The sequence below is a fragment of the Heloderma suspectum genome, chromosome 8, assembly GCF_057233095.1.
Source record: "Heloderma suspectum isolate Gila_16-S chromosome 8, 16-S_ref, whole genome shotgun sequence".
In the NCBI taxonomy this organism is placed as follows: domain Eukaryota; kingdom Metazoa; phylum Chordata; class Lepidosauria; order Squamata; family Helodermatidae; genus Heloderma; species Heloderma suspectum.
This window is the reverse complement of record NC_139465.1, coordinates 24,986,268-25,009,844: the sequence shown is the minus strand read 5'-3', so window position 1 is coordinate 25,009,844 and position 23,577 is coordinate 24,986,268. Positions and strand designations below refer to the sequence as shown.

The 23,577-nt window shown below is 50.8% G+C and overlaps 2 protein-coding genes across 13 annotated transcripts in view; one reads left to right on the top strand and one right to left on the bottom strand.

Moving 5' to 3' along the window:
• Positions 1-5,310: 5,310 nt before the first annotated feature.
• Positions 5,311-23,317, bottom strand: PARD6A (par-6 family cell polarity regulator alpha). 12 transcript variants are annotated; one of them, XM_084813164.1, is made up of 4 exons: positions 21,982-22,801; positions 17,877-18,099; positions 17,014-17,103; positions 5,317-6,627 (listed from the first exon to the last, which is right to left on the bottom strand). In XM_084813164.1, exons 1-4 carry the CDS (start codon positions 22,702-22,704, stop codon positions 5,834-5,836), a joined length of 1,830 nt encoding a protein of 609 aa, XP_084669290.1. In that variant the 5' UTR covers positions 22,705-22,801; the 3' UTR covers positions 5,317-5,833. The 12 variants fall into 12 exon arrangements, with proteins under 12 accessions (XP_084669297.1, XP_084669290.1, XP_084669291.1 ...); XM_084813165.1 differs by having other exon boundaries at positions 5,317-6,624; XM_084813168.1 differs by having other exon boundaries at positions 22,642-22,801.
• The window catches only part of ACD (ACD shelterin complex subunit and telomerase recruitment factor), a 43,693-nt gene continuing 43,316 nt past the window's right edge, over positions 23,201-23,577 (top strand). Inside the window, exon 1 of the mRNA XM_084813161.1 lies at positions 23,201-23,423. Within this exon, the coding sequence (XP_084669287.1) occupies positions 23,377-23,423 (47 nt within the window). The 5' untranslated portion in view covers positions 23,201-23,376. The remainder of the gene's footprint in view (positions 23,424-23,577) is intronic.

The following is a 23,577-nucleotide window of genomic DNA, read 5'->3' as shown; positions in this document are numbered from 1 at the left end:
AAAAGCTCGGCTTGCTTTCTATGGACTTTGTGCTTGTCAAGGCTTTTGGCAAGTGGGGTAGGGAGCAGGGAGCTGTGTTGCGGGCTATGTAGAGTCTGCAATCCCACCACTTGACCATTCACTGATCTAGAGAAAGCCCAGTGGTTGTAGGTGGTTGGCTGTGAATTCCCCACCCCACTCCCGAATGTTCACAGCTGATTAGTGCACACCAGCAATTTGCTGTAGTGGTTCAGATTTTCCAGCCCAACAGAGGGAGGAAGGTGGCTTGAACCCTGAACCTGGCCCCTGCTGCCCTCTGGTGGCAAGCCTAGAAACTGTATATAGAACATGATTCACAACAAATCAAGGCTGTAGCAGGCAATGGAACCTCTATCCTGAGGTGGGAGCAGCTGGTGCTGGCTACTCAGCTGGGATTTAAGATCCCTACTACAGACTGTCAAGGATAAATACTTTTGATTCCCCCCCCCCCTTTCCCAGGCAAGCTTTGGAATGAGATACACCTATATGTGGTCTGTGTAATCCAGTATCAATTGCACCAGCTATTAGGACACACTGAACAGTCACTGACTTAATGGGGCATCAGCCATCCAAGTGAGAGGTTTGCTATTTGTTATAGTCTCCATAGCTTCTGCAGAGCTTACCATGTGCATCTAGGTCACCACCTCCTTCCAAGAGGCCCAGCAAGAGACTCACTCATCACAAAACTCATGTTGCCAAGACACAAGAGGACATCCAAAGGCATCAGTTGCCTGCTCATGCCATGCTTGAGGGGGCTTGGTACTGAGAAACGCCAATGCCACTACCCAGTTTCCATCTGGATGACTTAAACAGCAAGAAGTCCACAGCTGGCAGGTAGACTATCTTAGGTGGCTGGACTTTAAAGTGAACAAAAGAATCCATGGCTTCTGGGATTTAAAACTGTAAATTAAGCCTCCTCCCTAAAAGCCTTTGGGTGTAAATGAGCCAGCTGGATCTCGTGGGACCTGGTGGGATCAATGGCTTATTTGTTAGAGATTCTTTGTTTCCTTTCTTTGGCTGCTACATCTTAAGATGTTTGTTGCAGGAAAGGGTGAAAGATATGCCTGTGGTTGGTTCCTAGTCAGTAACACAAAGGCAGGTGGGAAAGGACCAGCCACCTTGCAAGCCCAGATCAAGGCAGCAGGATAATAAAGCAAGAACAACAAAGCTTTAAGGTGGTTTGGAAAATTCCTGCAGCCAGGCGGCTATTCTCATGTGACAGTGATACTGTGTCACCTGGACTGGTTGCCAGTGCACTTGCATGCCTATTTAAAGTGCTGGTTTTAACTGTTACACTTTAAGCCTTAAACAGTTTGGGCCCAAGTTACGTGAAAGACTGCCTGCACTCGTATCAGCCTGCCTGCACTCTGAGGCCGTCAAGAGAGCCCCCTCTCACTTGCCTGTTGCCAAGGGCAGTTAGATCGATGAGTAAAAGGGCGCGCTCCTTTTGAGCAGAGGCACCACACTTCTGGGATGAGCTTTCATTGGGATTCATCTGGCCCCTTCTTTGCAGGTCTTCAGAAAAGCTTCGAAGACACACCTGTTTTCACTGTCCTTAATGTTTGAGCTGCTGGTTTTATTTGTAGCCACTGTTTTTAATTAATTTTATTATTTTCTGTTGGTGTTTTTAATCTTGTACACTGCCTGAAAGGTGACAGAGAAATAATTCTAGACAAAGACAAAAAAGCCGAACATTTAAAGACTAGTGTGTAAGTCTTTAAGATGCCACAATACTCTTGCAGTGCAATTCTATATATGTCTTCTCAGAAATAAGTCCCATTGAGTTCAGTGGGGCTTGCTGACATGTAAACAGTGGTGGTGGAGCGGTCAGTTTGGAAGTGCAGGTGCTGATCATGACAGTCCCCATAGCCCCGCCCCCAAGAAGAGTCCAACATTGCAGGCGGCTGTGCTGATCAACAATATCAACAAACCAATTCTAGGAGCTTTCATCTTCACCAGGAGTAGGTCTTTTGTAAAGCCAATGGGTCTTAATTGCCCATTCAAGACTAAGCCACCCCCAAATACTTTGTGGTAATGCAACAACGAACAATATATTGCTGCTGGGAAAATTTGTTTCTCCCCAGCTACTGTAAGGATTGCAGCTAAGCTCAGAGGCAACAGAGAACTCCGTGGGAGGGCTGGTGGCAGCAAATAACGTCAGTGTTCCTGCTAATATAAAACAGGTGGTGTTGCATCCCTGCAAAGCCTGGCACCACTACATCACTGCAGGTAAATATGTACAGAATTGCAGACTTGGTTGTTTCTGCACACTAATATGGCTATTCCTGTCTACAGATCCTTCTATGCCAGAGCCAAGCTTAAACTGTGTTGAAATCCCCCCTCCCCCCATCCTCCTCTCTCACACACAACACATCTTCCTACCAGCAGGTATCTCACATCATCAAGCAAAAAACACCACCCTGGGAGAGTTCAAATTAGCATTACATTTGCATAAGCCACATACTTTGCATCATCATGCAGATTTCTTTGTGTTGGCTGTCACTGAAGGTGGAACATGCCTGCGCACGCGCTCGCACGCGCTCTCAATTTGCCAGTCGGCAGGGTTTTTGCACACAATGGACAATGAGCAAAGGACGGGCTACCCAAACCGCTAGCAACAAAAGGGCTAGCTCAGTAAACCTTCAGCCTTTTTAGACCCAGGACCGGTCTTTGAACCCCAGCCTGCAGCATGGGCCCAACGTGTGGGGGGGGTGTGTGTGTGTATACATATATATATATATATATATATATATATATGAGAGAGATTAATTTAAACAGCTAAAAACTGATCTATATTGTTTTATACTGTCTAAATTGATTTTATCTGTACACCGCCCTGAGATCCAAATGATATAGGGCAGGATATAAATGTTTTAAATAAATAAATGAATATGTCCATTTATTTTTCTCATTTTATCTCCTCGGTTCTTTTTTTTTTTTGTCTTTCCCCCTTTGTTTCTCTTTTAAAAAAACAACAACAGAAAATGATGGTTGTTGTTCAGTCATTAAGTCGTGTCTGACTCTTCGTGACCCTATGGACCATAGCACACCAGGCCTTCCTGTCCTCTGCTCTCTCCTGGAGTGTGCTCAAGTTCATATTCATTGCATCAATGATGCTATCTAGCCATCTCATCCTCTGCTGTCCCTTTCTCCTTTTGCCTTCAATCTTTCCCAGCATCAGGGTCTTTTCCAGAGAGTTTTCTCTTTGCATTAGGTAGCCAAAATATTTCAGCTTCAGTATCTGTCCTTCCAATGAGCACTCAGGGTTGATTTCCTTTAGGATTGACTGATTTGACCTCCTTGCAGTTCAGGGACTTGTATCTCCTTTGGGCTGGCCACAACCCCAGTTTTGGGCCCGACCCACCACTTGAAGACTCATGGATTCATAGAATCATAGAATAGTAGGGTTGGAGGGGGCCTACGAGACCATTGAGTCCAACCCCCTGCTCAATGCAGGCATCCAAGTCAAAGGTTCCCTGACAGATGGCTGTCCAGCCTTGTCTTGAATGCCTCCATTGTGGGAGAGCCCACTACCTCCCTAGGTAACTGGTTCCATTGTCATATCGCTCTAGCAGTCAGGAAGTTTTTCCTGATGCTCAGCTGGAATCTGGCTTCCTGTAACTTGAGCCCATTATTCTGTGTCCTGCACTCTGGGATGATCGAGAAGAGATCCTGGCCTTCCTCTCTGTGGCAACCTTTCAAGTACTTGAAGAGAGCTATCATATCTCCCCTCAGTCTTCTTTTCTCAAGGCTAAACATGCCCAGTTCTTTCAGTCTCTCCTCACAGGGCTTCGTTTCCAGTCTGCTGATCATCTTTGTTGCCCTCCTCTGAACCGTCCCCAGTTTGTCTGCATCCTTCTTAAATTGTGGTGCCCAGAACTGGACACAGTACTCCAGATGAGGCCTAACCAGTGCTGAGTAGAGGGGAACTAGTACTTCCCGGGATTTGGAAGCGATGCTTCTATGAATGCAGCCCAAAAGAGCATTTGCCTTTTTTGCAGCCACATCACATTGTTGGCTCCTATTCAGCTTGTGATCGACAACAATTCCAAGATCCTTCTCGCTTGTAGTATTGTTGAGCCAAGTATCGCCCATCGGGTAACTGTGCATTTGGTTTCTTTTTCCTAGGTGCAGAACTTGGCATTTATCCCTATTAAATGTCATTCTGTTGCTCACTAAGCCAGAGCTGGAGAACTTCTTTCGAAGGCTGAACTCTGTTTCAGAGAAGCCCTAGCGGGGCTTCCAGGGGTGGGCGGGGTGAAAGAAAAGGGGGTGGAGCCAAAAATACCAAACAGCAGCATGTTGTAGCTTAGAGCTCTCACTGCCAGTAACTTCCCCTTAGGGGAGGCATTTCAGCCTTTTAGAATGGGGCAAAAACTGAACAAAAGCCAGGAAGCCACCAAACAATCTGGCGGGGGGCAAGGAAAGGGTGCATGGCTTGCTGGCATCTCCTGGAAGCCTGGGTTTGGCCTGAGGTTTTGCATTCCTGTCCTGAGCTATCCACTGGCTATCTGACCACTCACCTACCCACACAAGTCAGATCTCAGCAAGAAAAGCTACCCCAGTCGCCTCGCCCTTGCTCATTTTGATGTTTTAGGTAGCTGCTCTGAGACAGGACTTTACAAACACACGGGGGGCTGGTTATTTCTTATCCCATGTAGAATTTTGCCCCAATCTGAGAATAGGTGGAAACACAGTAGTATCCAATGCTAGTCCTAGAGTAGACCTATTGAAATGAATGGAAATTATGTTAGTCATGACATATACCAAGTAGGACTGACGTTGCATACAAGCCACAGTGTTAATGTGGCGTTGTGTGTGCACATTTGCCCAGGTTGAAACCCCAAGCTGGGGGTCACGGGCTGCAGCTGCATAGCCCCTGTTGGACTGTGGCCCTTTGGAGACTCCGGCCCTCCAACTGAAAGAAATTCTGCACCCCTGCTTTATGCTGCAGCTCCTTTCTGTACTGCTGTATTGGGCTGGTATGCTTTGTTTCTTGACAAGTTAAAACCAATAAAAATATATTTGGAGTGTGGGAAAGAATAGGGGGCAGTGGGGAACCAATTGCTTGGCATGCAGGTTTGGCCAGGATACCAGTTGATAGAAGGACCACCTATTTGCCTAGATGCCATAGTGAAGTGGAGCTAACCCAGCCTGCTCCATGACCCCATACGGCCCGGCCTACCTCCACCCCACTTCTCCCACTGCGGCTGTTGTGGCCCTTTCTCTCTGCATGTCTTTCATCTCGCCTCTTCCCACTGCAGCATGCTTCCAAAAACCACGTGAGAACATGCTTCCTAAAAAAAAAGTTTAATAGTCTGTTGCAATATATTAGTCTGTGATGCATGTTATCATAAAAACAAAGAACAAAAACCAAACACTTCATGAGAGCCGATTGTGGGTGGCTGCAGGGACCATGGGCCTGGAGATGGGCAAGCCCCTGTTTTGCCTGGAACACAAATGGTGGTAGAGAGGGAGCAGTGCTGAAGAGAGGGAAAGGTAATAAAACTCCCATCACTTTGGTTCAGTGGGGACAGGATGGGACCTGTTGGCTGGCAAAGGTTTCAGGGAAGATAGGCCAACCCCTGTGGCTCCAGTCCCATCGGCTATCTTGGCCACCTTGGCCACAGAAAGCACTGTTGGGCTTGCAGGCAGTGTACAAGGGAGGGTCAATGACGGCAAGTGAGGGTCACACCTCGGAATCCAGATGGGCTCTGTATTTCAGCTCCATTGCCCAGGAACAAGGCCACCACCAAACTGGCCTCGGAGATGTTGCAATTCAAATACACGGGGTGGGGGGGAACGGTGCCCGGCGCTATAGCGTGATGACTGTGCCGTCCTCCCGGAGGCTCCCTGCTCGGCTGCCCCGGATCGGGCTGCCGCTGCCGCTGTGACTGTTCAGGGAGGGCAGTGAGCCCTGAGAGCTGTACAGAGACAGGCTGTGCTGCAGGCTCTCCAGGAGACCCCCGTTGGGGCAACTGGCTGGCAAATCGCTCTCGATCACCAGGTCACCCTCTTCGTCACTCTCCCCCTCCGCCGTGCTGCAGTTGCTCAGATACTGGGAAGCCGGACTGGGCGTCTGCTGACTCGGGGTGCTGTCCGTGGACACCCCGGAGCTGCCCGAGGCCTTGCTGCTGCGGATAACGTTGTTGCGCTGGTTGGCCGGCTTGACGGTGATGATGAGGTTGTGGCTGTTGGCCACCATCATGTCCGTGACCTGGTCCAGCGACTTGCCCGCCACGTCGATGCCGTTGACCTCCAGGATCTCGTCGTTCACAGCCAGCAGCCCCGTGCTCTCGGCCAGCCCTCCCTTGACCAAGCGGGAGATGAAGATGCCGGGCACCTTCTCGACCCCCTGGGGGGCCACGCGCACGCTGACCCCGTCCCGGATGTAGAAGCCCAGCGGCTTGCTGGAGCCGTGCTTATGCAGCCGCACCCGCCGGTGGGTCTCAGGCAGAATGTCCACGTCGATGATGGAGGAGATCTGGCGGAAGTCCTGGGGCATGCCGATCAGCAAGTGGGGCTTGGTCCGCTGGTGCACCGGGCGCAAGAGCCCCTTTTTCTTCCGTTGCAGGGAGTTGGAGGCAAAGACGCTGCTGTCGGCTTCTGCTGCAAGGAAGCAGGAAAGCAAGGACCGATCAGATAAGCAGGCATGTGCTGCTCACACCAAACCCTGCTTCCCCAGCTGTCAGCACCCCTTAGTTCGGCCTCTCTGCCCCCCATTGCGCCCGTGCTGGCATTCCACCATCCTGGGCTCCCTCCACGGTTCCTAGCACCGTGCTGGCTTAAACACTGGCTGTTTAAGGGCCCTTGGGCAAGACACCCTCAATGGGCCTCCTCCCTCCACGAGTCTATGTTCTCACTGCCATTCCCATCAGCTCCAATTGCACCGCCTCCTCTTCCTCATCACTGGTACCACTTGCCTGCTAAGCAGGCAGAGAGCCGGGGAGCAAGTAGGTTGCGGCATCTCCTGCTCCTACCTCTCACCAGCAGCATTGTCTGGGCCAGAGCGAGAGGCAGGTGAACAAGCAGGTTGCAATGATGAAGGGAGGAGCAACTGCAGGGGGGTCTTGTCAGCGGGCTGGGGTGTGGGCCCTTGCCAAGTGCCCAACCATGCCCACCTTTGATGTCAGCCCTGCCTAACACCCAGCCGAAACATGTCATTTATTTGCTAAAATAGTTTTATCCCACTTTTCCAGCCCTACAGGACCCCCAAGATGGCGAGATGATAAAAACAGACCCACACTCCAGCTCTACCTATTTAAGAGCAACAGTGCCTGTTTTCCTTCAGCAAGCTACTTTGCAGAAGCGTTTGCCAGGCATGAGATTTCCACCTCGTACCCCCAAAGCAGGCTTCTCTGCTATACCTGTCCACGTTTTGCCAGCTGATTCTTTTCTGCCTTTGGAGCTGGGTCCCTCACAACCTTGAAAATTGGAAACGCTGGACGTTTTAGTGTTATGGGAGTTATGATGCTGTACGGTGGCAGAAATGTGTATGACTGACAGCATCTGAATGCGAAAGTGTCCTTCCAGCTGGGGAGGGGACTGTCGGAAGGATGATGAGGCCTTTTATAAGTTCTCTAAGGACACAAGACCACATGGCTTAATCACTGCCATGGGATGAGCCCTTTGTGTACATTATAGAAAACTCCTGTTTTTCTGCCATTAACTGCCCAATCAGTTAAGGTGCCACAGTTTCTCCCTTTGTAGGGCTCCCTCTGGCCAGGGGGGGAAAGTGTGGGAGGGGGCAGCAAGGGGGAGCTATTGATTACATTTGGATACTGACAGCATAGCTGACTCTGTGTGGTGAGACTCTGGCCATCACACCAGAGGCTAGGGCTCCATTTCACTGGGCACTGGAAGACACAGCCAGCTCAAAACACTGATCTGGCCTCATTCTGCTCAGCAATACTGGTTCCCTCCTCCCACCCTTCTCTATCCAGGTCAGATTCTGGCCCATGCCTGCCTGTGTGGTTGCCTGCCAGTGCTGTGGGACTCAGCCCCTCTGCCGGGATTACACATTGTACACCAGGCTAGGATTAAAAGGGATGTGAATAATTCTGCCTTAATCACACTTTGAGCTGTGCCCTGCAGATTTAACTCCGTAGCTGCAAGCTCAGAGCACATAGTACAGCTCCTGACATCTGTGCAGCAAAAAACAAGACCTACCGAGGCACTCTCACCCTCCGCAATTCCCAGGACTCAGAACAGAGTCTCTAGATCCAGCACTGGAGGTGGAGAAAGACGCATTTGGATTCTGGAGGAATTCGCCAGGACTAACCACGACTCAAAACACACTAATACAAACATTTAGTCTGCCAATTTTGCCAGACTGGGAGGGTGGAGGCAGACGCCTTGTCATTTTTCCAATTCCATATGCTGATTGAGTTAAATGTACGTTAATCGAAAATGGTCTGTTGGTTAGTATTTAGGCAGAGCACGCACACGCGTGCACGCACACACACACACACACACACACACACGAGGGAGTATAAAAATTCCTTGGGATTATGATTGAGAATTGGCAACCCCAAATGGTAAACGCAGTAAAAATGCATGTAAAGATTGGGTGGAAGGAGGAGAGAAATCAGTCCTTCAATCACCGGGATCTTGATCTGGTAACCACTTCTGCATTAACAACAAAGAGTCTTGTGGCATCGAAAAGCAGGAGGGCAGAACCCCTGAGGCAGGAGCCAGTGAGCCCTCGGGGGTTTCCCAGAAGGCCATGCCCTTTCCCTGAACTACCTATAGTTTGGTGTTTTCTTGCTGTGCAGTTTTTCCCCCCATTCCAAAAGGTTGAAATGCCTCTCCTAAGGCTTAATTACAAGCAGTAAGAATTTTAAACCAAAATACCTTTTGCCTTCAGCTCCACTCACTACTGGGAGCTCCCTCGAAATGGAATTCAGACCTCGGGCTGAAAGAGTTTCTGCACTCCTGCCTTAAAGACTGATGAATTTATTGTGGCATAAGCTTTCGTGGATGCTGTCCACTTCCTCTGATGAAGTGGACAGCGTCCATGAAAGCTTATGCCAGAATAAATCTGCTAGCCTTTAAGGGACCACAAGACTTGTGGTTGTTTTTGCTGCAACAGATTAATGTGGCGGCCCCTCTGGAAAGGACTTCTGCGTTGTGAGCACAGGCTTCCTGGGCTATGCTTCTCTCCCATATAATGGTTAACGGAGGCTCCCCAGAAGATGGCCATCTCCTCTCGGCACAACAGAGAAGGAGAAGGCTATCCGTCTCAACATATGTCCAGACAGTTGCACTCTCCCCTCCACTGACCACTGAAGGAGAGGCTGGGCAGGTCTGGATGAAGATATTATTTCGTAGCAACTGGAGAAACCTCTGGGCTCTGCAGAAAACAGGGTGGGCTGATTCAGGAGGGAGAGCGCTTTCCTAGTTTGTTTCCCCCCGCCCTCCACGAGGATGCTTGCCGAGTATTTGTTGTTCCACCAGATCTGCACCGTCTGCCAGTGCCACAGGGGGAAGTGTCTATACATTCAAGAGAGCCGGTGTGGTGCAGTGGCGAGAGTGTTGGACTGGGAGCCGGGAGATCCGGGTTCTAGTCCCCACTCAGCCACAGAAGCTCACTGGGTGACTTTGGGCCAGTCACAGACTCTCAGCCCAACCCACCTCACAGGGTTGTTGTGGTGAGGATAAAATGGAGGAGGAGAAGGGCTATGTACGCTGCCTTGGGTTCTTTAAGGAGGAAAAAAGGTGGGATATAAATGCAATAAATGAATAAATGAATGAATAAATGAATGAATAAATTAAATTAAGCAAGCAAGCAAGCCTAGTAAGACTTGAAGGGCTGTCAGGCTGGAAAGAGGCTCCTTCTGAGGAAGGGGCTGGCCCCTGGCTGCTGCGGCGGGGAGAAACCAGCTACACATACACTGGGTTCACACAACATAACCCACACTCAAGGCTGAGTATGGGTTGAGTGGGGGTTGTCACTGAAACACGGAGTACCGTGTTCTCTGATTCCAGCTGCACTAATAAACCACGGCTTGTTAACCATGAACAATCCATGAAGAGAACCCATGGTTTGTTGTTGGATTCTTACTTTCTTACTTCTGCTCTATGCCACCTCATGGACCTGTGTGTTTCACCAAAGGCAAGAGGCAGATTAAAAGCTGGCTTTTGTGCTCTCAGAAATGGAGATCAGCCATTGCTTCCCTTCCCAAAAGGGGAGGGGCCATAGCTCAGTGGTAGAGCACATGCTTTGCATGGCGAAGATCCCAGGTTCAATCCCTGGTGTCTCCGGGTAGAGCTAGAAAAACTGCCTGAAACCCTGGAGAACTGCTGCCAGTCAGTGTTGACAATACTGGGCTTAGATGGACCAACAGGCTGACCCAGTATAGGGTAGCTTCCTATATGCCCTATATTGTGAACTGTGGGTTGTTCATGGTTAACAAACCATGGTTTGTTAGCACGGCTGGGTTCAGACAACACAATAACCCACATTTCAACAACCCACAGATCAACAACAAGTCTCACTCAACCTTGAGTGTGGGTTACTGTGTTGTGTGAACCCAGTCGTTGCCTCCCCCAACCTGGTGCCCTCTAGATGTGTTGTACTAGAACTTCCACCATCCCCAGTGGCTGGGATGATAGGAATTGTAGTCCAACAAACCTGGAGGGCACCAGGTTGGGGAAGATTGACAGCCAAAGACAACTCTTGGCAGCAGGGGGGGGGGGGAAGAGACTTCATGTAGTCCCCGACGCCTCTCAAAGCTCTGTGCTTCCCAGGGGCTCCTTGTATGTATGTATGTATGTATCTATTTCATTTATATCCCACCTTTCTTCCATTGTGGAACTTAAGGTGGCTACATGTGGTTCCCAGGTGGTCTCCCCTCCAAGCACTGACCAGACCCAGGTCTGCTTAGCTTCAGCAAGGTGGCTGCCTCATGTGCCTTTAGACCGTGCCTGGGACTACGGCATGGTCTGAAGGTCTAGGTCTGGCTGCCACCTGATTAAGAAAATATGAGCCAATTAGTTCCATGAGTTTTAGATCAAACAGTTGATTTGGCATAAATCACAATAGTTCTGGGCAGGGGCCAGGCTAAATCAAAATATGGAATGCAACTGTGGTGTGCAGTGGTTAGAGCAGGGGTGCAGAACATCAGGCCCGGGGTTCCCCAGAAGGCCATGACCCCTTTCCGCAACTATCGTTTGTTGCTGGGTTCCTGACTTTGGTGCAGCCCTTTTCCGCATTCTAAAAGGTTGAAACGCCTCTCCTCAGGCTTAACTGCAGGCAGCAAGATCTTTAAACTAAAATATGCCTCGCTCCTTTTGCCTTTGGCCCTGCCCACCAATGGAACGTGGCCCCCAAAATCTTCTCCGAAACAGCCCTTGGCCCGAAAGAGTTTCTGTACTCCTGGGTTAGAGTGCCAGACTAGGACTGGGGAGACCTGGGTTCAAAATCATTCTGAAGAAAGATGCATCCTTGAAAATCCCCACTCACCTGGGTAACTATAAGCCAGTTACTCTCTTTAAGCCTAGCCTACCTCAAGGTCTTGTTGGGAGGATAATCGGGGTGGTGATGGAAAGGATCGCACACACCGTTTGGCTGGATAAAATGTAATTAAAAAATGAAGAATAGTAATATAGTGTCATAAAATAAAAACATGTGCTTGTGTAAAGAAGCCACCGGTGCATGGGAAGATGTGCTTTATGTGCAAACCCGGTGTGCAGGGCAACTGAAAGAATGGGAAAGAAGTGGTGAGGGGTTGAGGTGTGCTTTATGGTGAAGTCAGCTTCAAGGACCGGTGGCCTCAAAAACTTCCTTGCAGCTGTGGCTCAGTGGTAGAGCACCTACCTTGCACAGAGAAGGCCCTAAGTTTGATCCCTGGCATCTCCAGATAGGACTAGGAAAGAATCCTGCCTGCAACCCTGACAGCCGCTGCCAGTCAGTGTCGACAATACCGGGCTAGATGGACCCAGGGTCTGACTCCATCGAAGGCAGCTTCCGATGTTCCTATTCAGTGCCTATGCAGGAATCTCTTACTCTCTTGCAGGCTACAAACACTTCTCCCACTGTACCTAGCAAGATGGATGATTCATCCAGTTCCCTAAAGAGCCAGAGATGTTTGCGACAAGTTATGAGATGGACATGAAGCAGCAAGACTTTCCAAGTTGGAACAGGTTCGAGGTTTAAGTCTGGCACAGCTGCTGTAACAACTGCTGGGAGCAAATAGGCACCTGGGACCCGGACCCATGTTAAAAAGAGAAACCACAGGAAGCCCAGACGACAATGCTAGCAGAGTCTTGGAACGCCTACAGAATGTGCCCTGGGGAGCGCGTCCCATTTTACAATCTGGCCTGAACAGCCTTGCAAAGTTAGGCCCACAGAAGCAGCCAGCCCTGGCCTCCATATTTTTTTACGAGCCTACTTGCTTTCTTAGTCATTTGAGTCTGAAAATAAATGACCAACGCTGACCCTGTTTATAATTTCACCCTGCCTGGTTGCCCGGAGGAGATCTCTGCTTGCCATAGATGACCGGCCATGTGGTGCTTACAAGCTTGCGCCCATGACAAATGGCCCCTTGCTCACTCAGCAGAGCCTGTAGTACAGGCTTCCCCAACCTGGTGCCCTCCAGATGTGTTGGACTGTAACTCCCACCATCCCCAGCCATGGCTGGGAACAATGGTAGTTTCAGTCCAACATATCTGGAGGGCACCATGTTGGGGAAGGCTACCCAGTAACAGTAACTTCCCCAAGCAGAAGCCAGGGAGATTTGGGCAGGTCACGGTGCTTAAGCAGCACGCCCCTTGTTCCACAGAGCTTGTTAGACAGAGCTCCCGAGTTATAAATATCACTCTGTGTTTTGGGCGCAGGCGCTTATTTTTAGCTCAGGGAGGCCATGCGAGACGGTGGGAAGGGTTTTTGTTTCCCCTCCAGCAGCTGGTCCAAGCAGCGGCAGCTCCAGGCCCCGAAGGATCCTTGGGAAGATGCCCTCAGTGAGCCTCCCACCCCGGGGAGCCCCCCTTCCTCCTCGCCATGGTCACCACTGCCCACTCAACTGCCCTCTCCCTCTCGGCCTAGTGCAGAAAGCACCACTGCCCAGAAGGAGAGGCGAAGGTGAGTGGAGGTTCTGCTTCTGAGCAGGCAGACACAATGAGGAGGAAGAAAACCCCGGCCCAGAGACCTGGCTGTGGGTCCTGGCAAGAGTCCAGTTATGTCGACCCCTGATGGTTCCAAGGAACCAGCCTCTATCTACTCAGCAACCCTGCAGCAGCTTCTGTGTGGGTAGGGAAGCCAAGACTCAAGCAGCAGAGCAGAGGAGAGGGCAGGGGGGCAGAGGAAGGATGCACGGTTGCCCTCTGCCACCTGGCTTGGCAGCCTTTGCTAGCAGGGCCAGTGCCAACGCCTGGCATCATTGGGCACCTGTCAGGGCCCCAGCACTCTGGCATGCTGATGCTTTCCCTGGACCCCTAAACATGTTGGTGCTCCAAGCGGCACCAGGTAGCTGAGTCTAGCTGCCATTTTAATATACCAGAATGCCTGGGAACAACACTACGTCAGGGGCATTGTGGGAAATTAAAAGAGTGGCTAGAACCAGCAGTTTGGCATTGCTTGGGGCACTGCTGCTGCTCCCCCATACTGCTGCCCGTGCCTACCAATGGAGAACGGCACCTACTGACAGAGGATGGGGGCTCCCCAGAGGGCACTTTGCCTAGGGCCTCCTCAAACCTGGAGCTGGCATGGTTTGCTAGGCTCTGGCTGCTGAATCAGCAGGCAAGCAGAAGGCCCTTCCTAAGGCCTGTAGCTCAACGGTAGAGCACCTGCTTTGCATGTAGAAGGTCCCTGGTTCGAGCCCTGGCATCTCCAGGTAGGGCTAAGAGAGAATCCTGCCTGAATCCTTGGACAGCTGCTGCCAATCAGTGTTGACAATACTGGGCTAGATGGACGAATCGTCTGACTCAGCGTAAGACAGCTTCCTACATTCCTGTGTTGATGGTGTTTCCAATGTCTGCAATAGGGACATCCAGGAGAGGTCATGAGAGCCAGTGTAGTGTAGTGGTGAGAGTGACGGACTGGGAGCCGGGAGATCCGGGTTCTAGTCCCCACTTGGCCATGGAAGCTCACTGGGTGACTTTGGGCCAGTCACAGACTCTCAGCCCAACCTACCTCGCAGGGTTGTTGTTGTGAGGATACAACGGTGAGGAGGAGGATAATGTAAGCCGCCTTGAGTTCCTTGCGAGAGGGAGAAAGGCGGGGTATAAATGCAATAAATAAATAAATAAATAAATCTTGCCTGTGTTGCAGCCCAGGTATTTTTGGGAGTGCGATATTTTCAGCATTCCCCCCGCCCCAATAGTTCATTAGTGGCTGGCATCCAGCCCTCACAAGAAAAGCTTCCAGTATGTGAACAGTGAGATTGTAGCTACCCTTTTTATGTGGTTCCCCTAATTTGCATAGCTTATTTAGGTCACAGATTTTTTGGCAGTCCTGGTTACAAAGAGTTCTGATTTGGTGGTGGTGGGGTTTTGTTGCAAGCTTTGTTTTGTTCTGTTAGCAGAGAAGAGCAGAAAAATCTGTGCTACGTGCTTAAAACCAGGAGAGCTGTTATAATGCAGGCATAGCAGACTAACTCTCTAAGGCAGCTTTCCCCAACCCTCCAGATGTGCTGGACGACAACTCTCCTAATCCCCAGCCATCATGCCCAGGCTGGCTGGGGATGATGGGTCTGTAGTCCAGCACCTCTAGAGGGCTGCTCTAAGAGACCACTGCCTCAGACTGGGCTAAATCTCCCTGGATTTTCGAGTCCAGTTCCCCAGACAGACAAGGAGAGAACCATGACTTGGGAAAGCTATTAAAAGAGCCTCTCCTATTATTAACGTTACTGCCTTATAAAGCCCAGAGATAAACCAGTCCGGAGCTTCGGATGGGTTGGCTGGTGGCAGCGATGCTCTGGGAAGCAAAATGACTCTCCTGTTTAGAGCGAAAATCTCCTCCTAAGGACAACGCTAATGGCTGGGGAAAGCAAAACATGTTATTTTTGCACAGGCTCCTCATTTTCCAGAAGGCACATGACTAACACTGTTGGGTCAGACAAAAGCCTTGTTCAGGCTTATTCTACTTCTGCTTATATTAGCCTTTCCCAGTCTGGTGCCCTCCAGATGTTTTGGACTACAGCTCCCATGATCACTGGCCATGCTGGCTGGGGGTGGTAGGAATTGGAATCCAACATCATCTGGAGGGCACCAGGTTGGGAAACAGCATCCACCAGCCAGAGAACCAAGGGCCACTGGGAAGCTGCAACCTCTGTCTCCCAGGAAGAGCATGATAGCAAGGGGGAGCCCATCCTGGTCCCACGCATCAGCCAGAGAACGATCAGCTGCAGAGAGTGAGTTTTGCTCTTCCTTGCCAGGAAGAACACCTCTAAAAACTTTGTAACTAAGAGCCTGGGTTTGCTTTTTTTCTTCCTCCTTTCCAATCCCTTTCCCTTTTGTGTCTTTTAGATTGTAAGCCAGAGGGGCAGGGACTCTCTTATTATTAATCTTCATAAGCCACTTCGGAAGCTTTCTGTAAAACAGAGGTGGACAGACTGCAATCTTATGGGATCTATTTTGCTTTGCTTTGCTTTCTTTTTTTACCAGAACCCCAAGGTCTACCCCAAACTGGATCCAGATAGTGGTAGGGCAAGGAGGAGGTAGAGGCAAAATGCTGATTAAAGGAGCAGAGCCAATTATCTGCTGGCTCTCATGTGACTGTGGGCCTGTTTGCACGATCGCCAGCTCAGTTAACAAGCCACGCTGGCTTCTCAGCCACGCTGCGTGTGCTGGACACATGCGGCCCAATTTGTTTAATTACTCTTGCCAGCGTGGCTTATTGCATCACCCGAACCTGGTGAGGGTCAGTTGACACTGTGGCAAACAAGCCACCCAGAACCCTACAACAGCCCATGGCCAGGTTCGGATGACACGGTAAGCAACGCTGGCAAGGCTAATTAAGCAACTCAGGCTGGCATTTGACCAGCACGTGCAGCGTGGCTAACCAGCCACTGTGGCTCATTAACCACATTGGCAACTGTACAAACCAGGTCACAGACTGGAATGCAAAACCAACAAAAAGAAAATCCCACGAGGAATGCCAGAAAAGCCAAAAGCACAGGGGTAGACAAACAGAATGTTTAATTCAATGAAAACAATTCCAGCACGTTTTGAACTTAGAGGCCCTTCTTCAGGGCAATTTAATATGATGTAATGGGTGTTGTTTGCTCCTTGAACACCAGTCTCCTATGCTATGTCCCCAGACTGTGATGACCTGCATAAAGAAATCTACATCTGCATTACACTAGATCTGCCTTCCCCAACCTTATGCTCTCCAGACGTGCTGGGCTATGCTGTTTTTAGATTATGGATACATATACTGCAGCAGACATAATCTCCAAAAAGATATTCCCCCTTCTCTCTCACACACACTAGATGGAATATATCTTCTAAGATGGTGCGTACTTCCTGGAATTTTTATAAGTATTTGTATTACAAAAGGAATGCAGTAATTCTTCAAATCTGCTTCCCAATGAAGCGGAGGCAGCATTAGGGGCACTGTTTTAGTCAATCAAAATGTTTTACATCAATTAAACTAACCCAACCCGGTGTTCTCCAAATGTTTTGGACTACAAATCCCATCAGCCCTAGCCAGCATGATCAACAGTCAAGAATGGTTGGAACTGCAGTCCATGTGGAGGCATCAGGTTGGACGAAGGCAGAACTAGATCAGGGACTCGAAAAAGAGCTCTAAAATTGGCTAATATCTGCATATCTTACCTTCCTGAAAAGTTGTTGAAGTTCTACCATTAATGTGAAAGAAGTATGTTTGGGAGTAAGGACAAAGGAGAGCCCTTTCTGGAATACCTTAAGAACCCTCCTAGATAAATGCAGCACTGCTAGGTTTTTAGGATTTCCCTTCTGTATGTTCTGTTTTCTGCAGGTCTGTGTCCCCATACCCTCTCCCTTGGTTTGATGTTAAAAAACGGTCTCTCTGACCTGGAGGTAGAGGGTTCTGACAAGGAGCCATCAGTTGAGTGCCAATCAACCCCATCAGTTTCCCCTTCTTTGCTGCAGGTATCTGTAGTTCTATTGAGGGAAACAAATTTTCTGACATGGGTAGCCCTGTCAGGTTTGCGCCAATTATATACCTTTTTTTTCATTGCGTCACATCATCATCACAAAGATCACTCTGGAACTTCCGAAATTTGGAATCTTTAAATTCTTGATGCTCCTTTTGCAGTTCCCTACCCAGTCTTTCCAACTGATCCACCACTTGTTTTCTTCTTTTTGGGGTGGGTTAGGGTATTTAAAAAAAAAAAAAAATATGGTAAAATTTTATTGTTTTAAATTGTTTTATGGTGGGTTGTACATCGCCCAGAGTGGCTGGGTGACCAGTCAGATGGGCGATTAATAAATTAAATAAATAAATAAATAAATAAGCTCGCTTTTAATTTTTCTTTAGAACGTTTCACCTTTAAATTAAGCTTATTGACCTCTTCCTTGGATGTTTCTATTAAAAGGATCATGAAGTCTAGGTAACATCGCATACCATAGAATAGCATACCATTTCTCTCTACATGTTTCATTTTAATTTTAAAGTGGCTAGCAGAGCTTCACAAAGACCTGATTGTGGCTGGGAACTCTTTACTTGCAATTTACTTGCTGTTGTTAAGCTACTGGGAGTCAGAAACCTTTGCCAATCTATGGCAAATCACCCAGGAATCTACCATCTGCCTGCGTCTGCTCTACACTGCCCTGAGCTCCTTGAACAAATGGCAGGCAAACAAACAAACAAATACAGAATAAATGCGCTGGGCTCATGGGAAGAGCAAGCACTAGTCTCCCTGGCACCCCCTTACCTCGTTTCTGGATGATGATCCGCAGCAGGGGATTGGCAGACGACACTGCCTTATGGTAGTTGTCGTCATTGTTGATGGGCAGCAGGTCACCATGGACATCCGTATAGCCGAGCAGGACATCCAGGCAGGGGATCTGGTGGACCCTCTGGATCAGCTGGTAGAATTCCTGGAAGCTGCCCACGCTGGAGCGCTTCATAGCAAAGCGGCGGAACTCGGCATCAAACTGTACAAGAGGAGGAGAGGGTCAAAGGCAAAGTGGCCAGCTGCTAACACAGCCGAACAAACTCAGGAAAGGTTTGCTATGTGGCAACAACCCGTAAAAGCGCCCAAGGTCTGTGGACTCAGTCAATATTTCTCCCCAAATGAACATTCACAAGAACACTCAGGGTGCAATCCTATGTGTGTTTAAACAGAGAAAGGGCCTACAACTCCCACCATTCCCCAGCCAGCCATGCTGGCCAGGGAATGCTGGACGTTGTAGGATTTTTTTCTGTCTAAACATGGATAGGATTGGGCACTGCAGTTTTTTCTTGAACGAATAACAACTGTGTAGCGCCCTTAACAGATATGCCAGAAAGTTAAGATCTCTAACTTTATTGCGGGTGAAGGACAAAGTATTAAATAGGATCTCGGGGTTCTGGGATTGCTATGACTGTCTACATCTCCTACTAAGTAACATCACTAAATTGTGGCAAAGCTACGTGGTGAATAGGCAGCCATTATCTGAAGAGAGGAAATCATCTGCAGCAGTAACCAGTCTTGTTCTATATACCTTGATTCTGCATACTTTCCATTCTACCTGTCTAACTCAAAAACTTAAAAACACAACTATCAGGATTGAGCCCAACATAAGAAAGCACCTCTTCTATTATTTCTTGCTCTCCTGTGATGAAGGAGTTGTCTTAAAATTAGCTGCCTGGGCATCTCACTAGAGACTGTTCTGTGTTGGGACAATATACTAAACTCACAGTTGTATCTTGTTTACGTGCCCAGGGATCATTTAGTTGTTGTTATAAATCAGGGGTGGGGAACCTGTGGAACTCTAGATATTGTTGGACTACAACTCCCATCAACACTGACCATTGACCATGCTTGCTGGGGCTGATGGGAGCGGACATCTAACAACGTCTGGAGGGCCACAGTTCCTAACCTGTGTTAAAAGGAATTGGCAAGGTCTCCTTTATGCATTTATTCTTTGTTCCCTTGCTAGCTCATCTCTTGTGATCCAAACCTTGCAACTCCAAGCACAGCAGGCAAGGGGTGATAGTTTGGTCCCCTGCTAGCACAGAGACAATACACCTCTCTTGCCCACCTGTGCAGCGCGCAGGTACAAATCACAGTAATACTTACATGGCTACTTACCTGAACATAACTGAAGTAGAGAAAAACTCTGATTATCTGGGTTCTCTTTCCTTCAAGTTTAACTAACTGCTGATATACCCCTCAACCGTGCAAACAGATTCTCCTCTTGAGGGAAAGCTATTACATTTTTAAAAATTATTAAATAAATATAATCTACTATCTATTTTCATCTGCTATCTATCGATCATCTATTTTGTTACATTTGTTTTATCTCATTATTTGTACTGTATTTTTGTGTTTTTTAATCTAGTACACTGCCTTGAGGGCCCTTGTGGGGTCCAAAAGGCAGGGTAGAAATGTTCTAAAATAAAATATAAACAAGCCCTTATATTAATAAGGGCACTTGCATATAGGACTGCATCTCCCCCAGAGGGTAATTTTCTGCCACCAAAAGGCAAAGCTGCAAACAAAGAGCATCTTTGGCCTAATGCTGGAATAATTGGCACAGCACCTGCTTTGCGTGCAGAAGATCCCAGGTTTGATCCCCGGCATCTCCAGGTAGGGCTGGGAAAGATTCCTGCCTGAAACTCTGGAGAGCTGCTGCCAGTCAGAGTTGACAGTAATGGGCTAGATGGACCAGGCCCATCTTCCTGTATTCCTTGTGGTACTCAGATACATTGTTCCTACTTAATGCAGAGGTACAAAGAAGTGGCAAAGACTAACTTAGGGATGGTCAGGAGTTTGCTATATTGTAGCAAACACAGCAGAGGAATAGAGAAGTGAAATTTGGATGGATGTGCCTAGGAATAGCAGGAAATGTTCTTGGGAAGCTGCTTGGTTTTGCTACCATCCCTAGGGAAGGGTCAAACTGAAAAGGTTGTCAAGACCACAAACACCCAGCAGCTTCCCGCTCCCCAAATGAATTTGCCACCATTTCCCCTCCCAACCCCCAAATCGGTCCTGCACAAGACCAGGCGCTCATGGCGGAGGACCACATTTGGGACAGCCTCTCTCTACAGCAGGGGTGGGGAACCTAGGGCCCTCCAGATGTAGTTGCACTGCAACTCCCATCAGTTGTTGCCAGCACAGCTAGTGAGAGATGCTGGGAGTTGTAGTCCAACAAGATCTGGAAGGCAACGTATGTCTCCATCCCTGCCTGAAAGCAGCCTTCCCCAACCTGGTCCCTTCCAGATGTGTTGGACTTCAGCTGGCTGGGGCATGCTGGGACTTGTAGTCCAACACATCTGGAAGGGACCAGGTTGGGGGAAGGCTGCCCTACAGGAACCAGACCTAAAACCCAATCCAGAGGAGCACGAGAGGGGCTTTCTATCAGTGGGGCCTGTTTGTCCAAGCTAAGTTCTCACCACCAAGGAGCTACTACAAATCCATTTCTGATGTACCCCCCAAACAGGGAGAAATAATACCAGCCCTAGAAAGAGAATTGTTCTGCCCCAGCATAGGGGTCAGCTACCACCATCAGCCCTGTAGGATGAGTCTTGATTAGTTTTGATGTCTTGATATGATCTTATTGGGATTAAGAACATAAGAAGAGCCCTGCTGGATCAGACCAAAGGTCCATCTAGTCCAGCATTCTGTTCACACAGTAGCCAACCAACCGTCAACTGGGAATCCACAAGAAGGACATGAATGTAACAGCACCCACCTGCCCATGTTCCCCAGCAACTGGTGTACATAGGCTCACTGCCTCTGGTACTGGAGGTAGCATATAGCCATCAGTACTAGTAGCCAATGGTAGCCTTCTCCTCCAGGAATTTGTCCAACCCCCTTTTAAAGCCATCCAAATTGGTGGCCATCACTACATCCTGCGGTAGTGAGTTCCATGGTTTATGCGCTGTGTGAAGAAGCCCTTCCTTTTCTCTGTCCTGAATCTCCCACCAATCAGCTTCATGGGATGACCCCACTGGGTTCTAGTATTTTGAGAGAGGGAGAAAAATGTCTCCCTGTCCACATTTAATTACTGTGTTGTGATTTAATTATTGTATTTTGAGTTTAACTTGTACTCTGGCTTGGAAGGATTTATTTATAGGCAGGCTCTAAATTAGCACAAACAAACAAACAAACAAACAGCCCGACAAAAGCCAAACCTTCACACAGGGAACCCAGGAAGCTGTTTTACAGCAGGTGAGACTCCTTGCGCCCGTCAGAATAGACACTACTGAGATAGTCAGACAGTCTCTTGAGAGTCTCTAAGCCCCCCTCCCCCAACCTAGTGCCCTCCAGATTTGGATCTACAACTCCCATCCTTCCTGACCACTGGCCATGATGCCTGGGGCTGATGGTAGCTGTAGTCCAAAGCATCTGGAGGGCACCAGGTTGAGGGAGGAGGCCTTTCCATCACCTGCTCTGGGATCCTTTTAACTGGAGAAGCTGTGGGTTGAACCCGGGACCTTCTCCATGCTCTTCCATTGAGCAGCGGTCCCTCCACACGACCTGGACTGAAGTCGAGGGAAGCTCTGGAAATGCTGCTCAGCCTGGGGTCCTTTCCCAGCGCCCTGTGGGAAGACGATGCCCCTTTGCAGACGTCAAGTAAGTTTAATCTCGAGGGAGAGTTGCTGTCCATCAGCAGTAGAATTCCACCAGTACTAGTCCGGAGTTGGAGGAAAAGTCAACCTGTCCTTGCTTCCCTATTGCTTTCGGGGGGGGGGGGGATAACGCAGTAAGGGACCTCCTCCCTCGACTATTATTATGCCCCCAAGGCACGTTAATCAGCCCTAGGAGGGCAGAACCGCCTCCCCGTTGACCGCTCCAACATCCACCTCCCCTCCTTCCCGGCGGGATTTACCGCGGGATCCCCCGGCGCATTTCCCCGCCGAGAGATCAGCTCGAGATCCCCCGCAGGCCCCGACGCTGCGTAGCCACCGGGGCCCGGTCCTGGTGCGCCGCTGCAGAACCCCCGCGCGGGCGCCCGGCGCCTCCCCGGGAGCTGGGGGCATAACACACGCAGGCGCGCGCGCGCGCAGAGCCCGAGCCTCGCGGGGAAGAAAGCCCTCCAGAGGGGAGCGCGGCAGTCCGCTCGGCGGGCAGCCTCCGCTCGCCGGGAAGGGAGGGGGCAGAAACAATCGCCCGCCGCCGCCGCCATCCGGTAGGCCGGGCGAGACGCGCAGCAGACGCGCGGGACAGGCGAGAGAGGGGGGGACGGCGGGGGCCGCGCCGCGCCGCGCCGGGAGCCGAGCGCCCAGCCGGGAAGGCGGCGGCGGCGGCGCCTGGCGCACCTGCTGCAAAGGCGGATCAAGGCGCCCCCAGCAGGGCGAGCGCCGCCGGCGTGCCCTGGGCCAGCGGGGCCGGAGCGCGCGCGGCGGCTCTCCCCCGGCGAGCCTGCGAAACCGCCGCCGCTGCCGCGCTGGGCACGGCGCCGCCCGCCCCCGGGGCAGGGGCTGCCGCGGGCCCCGCGCGCCCGCCCCCCGCCCGCCCGCTTTGCCCCGCCCGGGGCGGGCGCGCTCACCTTGCTCTTGACCTCGACGACGGGCTCCGGGCTGCGCGCCGGTGTGCGGTGGTGCTTGGCCATGCTGCGCCGGGCGGGCGGCCGGCGGGCGGGCAGGGCCGGCTCGCTCCTCCCGCCCCGCGCTGCCTCCCGCCGCTGCTGCGCCAGCGAGCCCAGCCAGCAGGAGGAGGCGGCGGCGGCGGCGGCGGCGGCAGGGAGGGAGGGAGGGAGAACTCACCGGCCATGACGTCACCGCCACCCCGCAAGCAGGTTGCGGCGCGGGGGGGGGTGCCGCGCGATTGGCGCAAACCGGCCGAGGGGGGCGGGCTCAGAACGTCCGCGGCGCTAGGATGGAATGTTGCTGACAACGTCGCCTAGGTTACCGGCGCCCGGAGCGTTCCAAGGTGTATCCGACGGCGCGAGATCAAAGCGCGGGCGAGTGGGGCAGCTGGCGCGCCAGCGCGCAGGGACCCGCCTCCTCGGGGCAGCCCGGCTTCCCCATAGGGCGGGCGCGGGGCGGGGGGGGCGCGGTCCCGCTCGTCAGCCTTGATTAAGTACCAAAGGGCCGTCGGTAGGGTCCAGAGCGAGCAGACGAGGCGGCTGTTGCTGTAGCTGTGCCAAAACCGAGCTGCTCCTGCGGATTGCCCGCGGAGTCAGAGCGCGGGGCGAGGAGCCTCGCTTTGCACCTGCCCTAGGCGGCAGCTCAGGCGAGGACTTTCTGGCTCCCGGCCAGCATCTGCGTCTGAGAAGGCGGAGATGAGGTCAGGCCAGCGGTACAGCAGAGCCCGGGAGCCCTGCCAGTGGTAAGAGGGAAATGGGTTTGTACGCTTGGGGGCCCATCATTCTGGTGGCCGATGCACAATACACCTCTAGCGGCCCCCCTGCCCCACAGCCTTCCCCCAACCTGCGGCCCTCCAGATGTGTTGGACTACAACTCCCCAGCATAGATATCAGGGA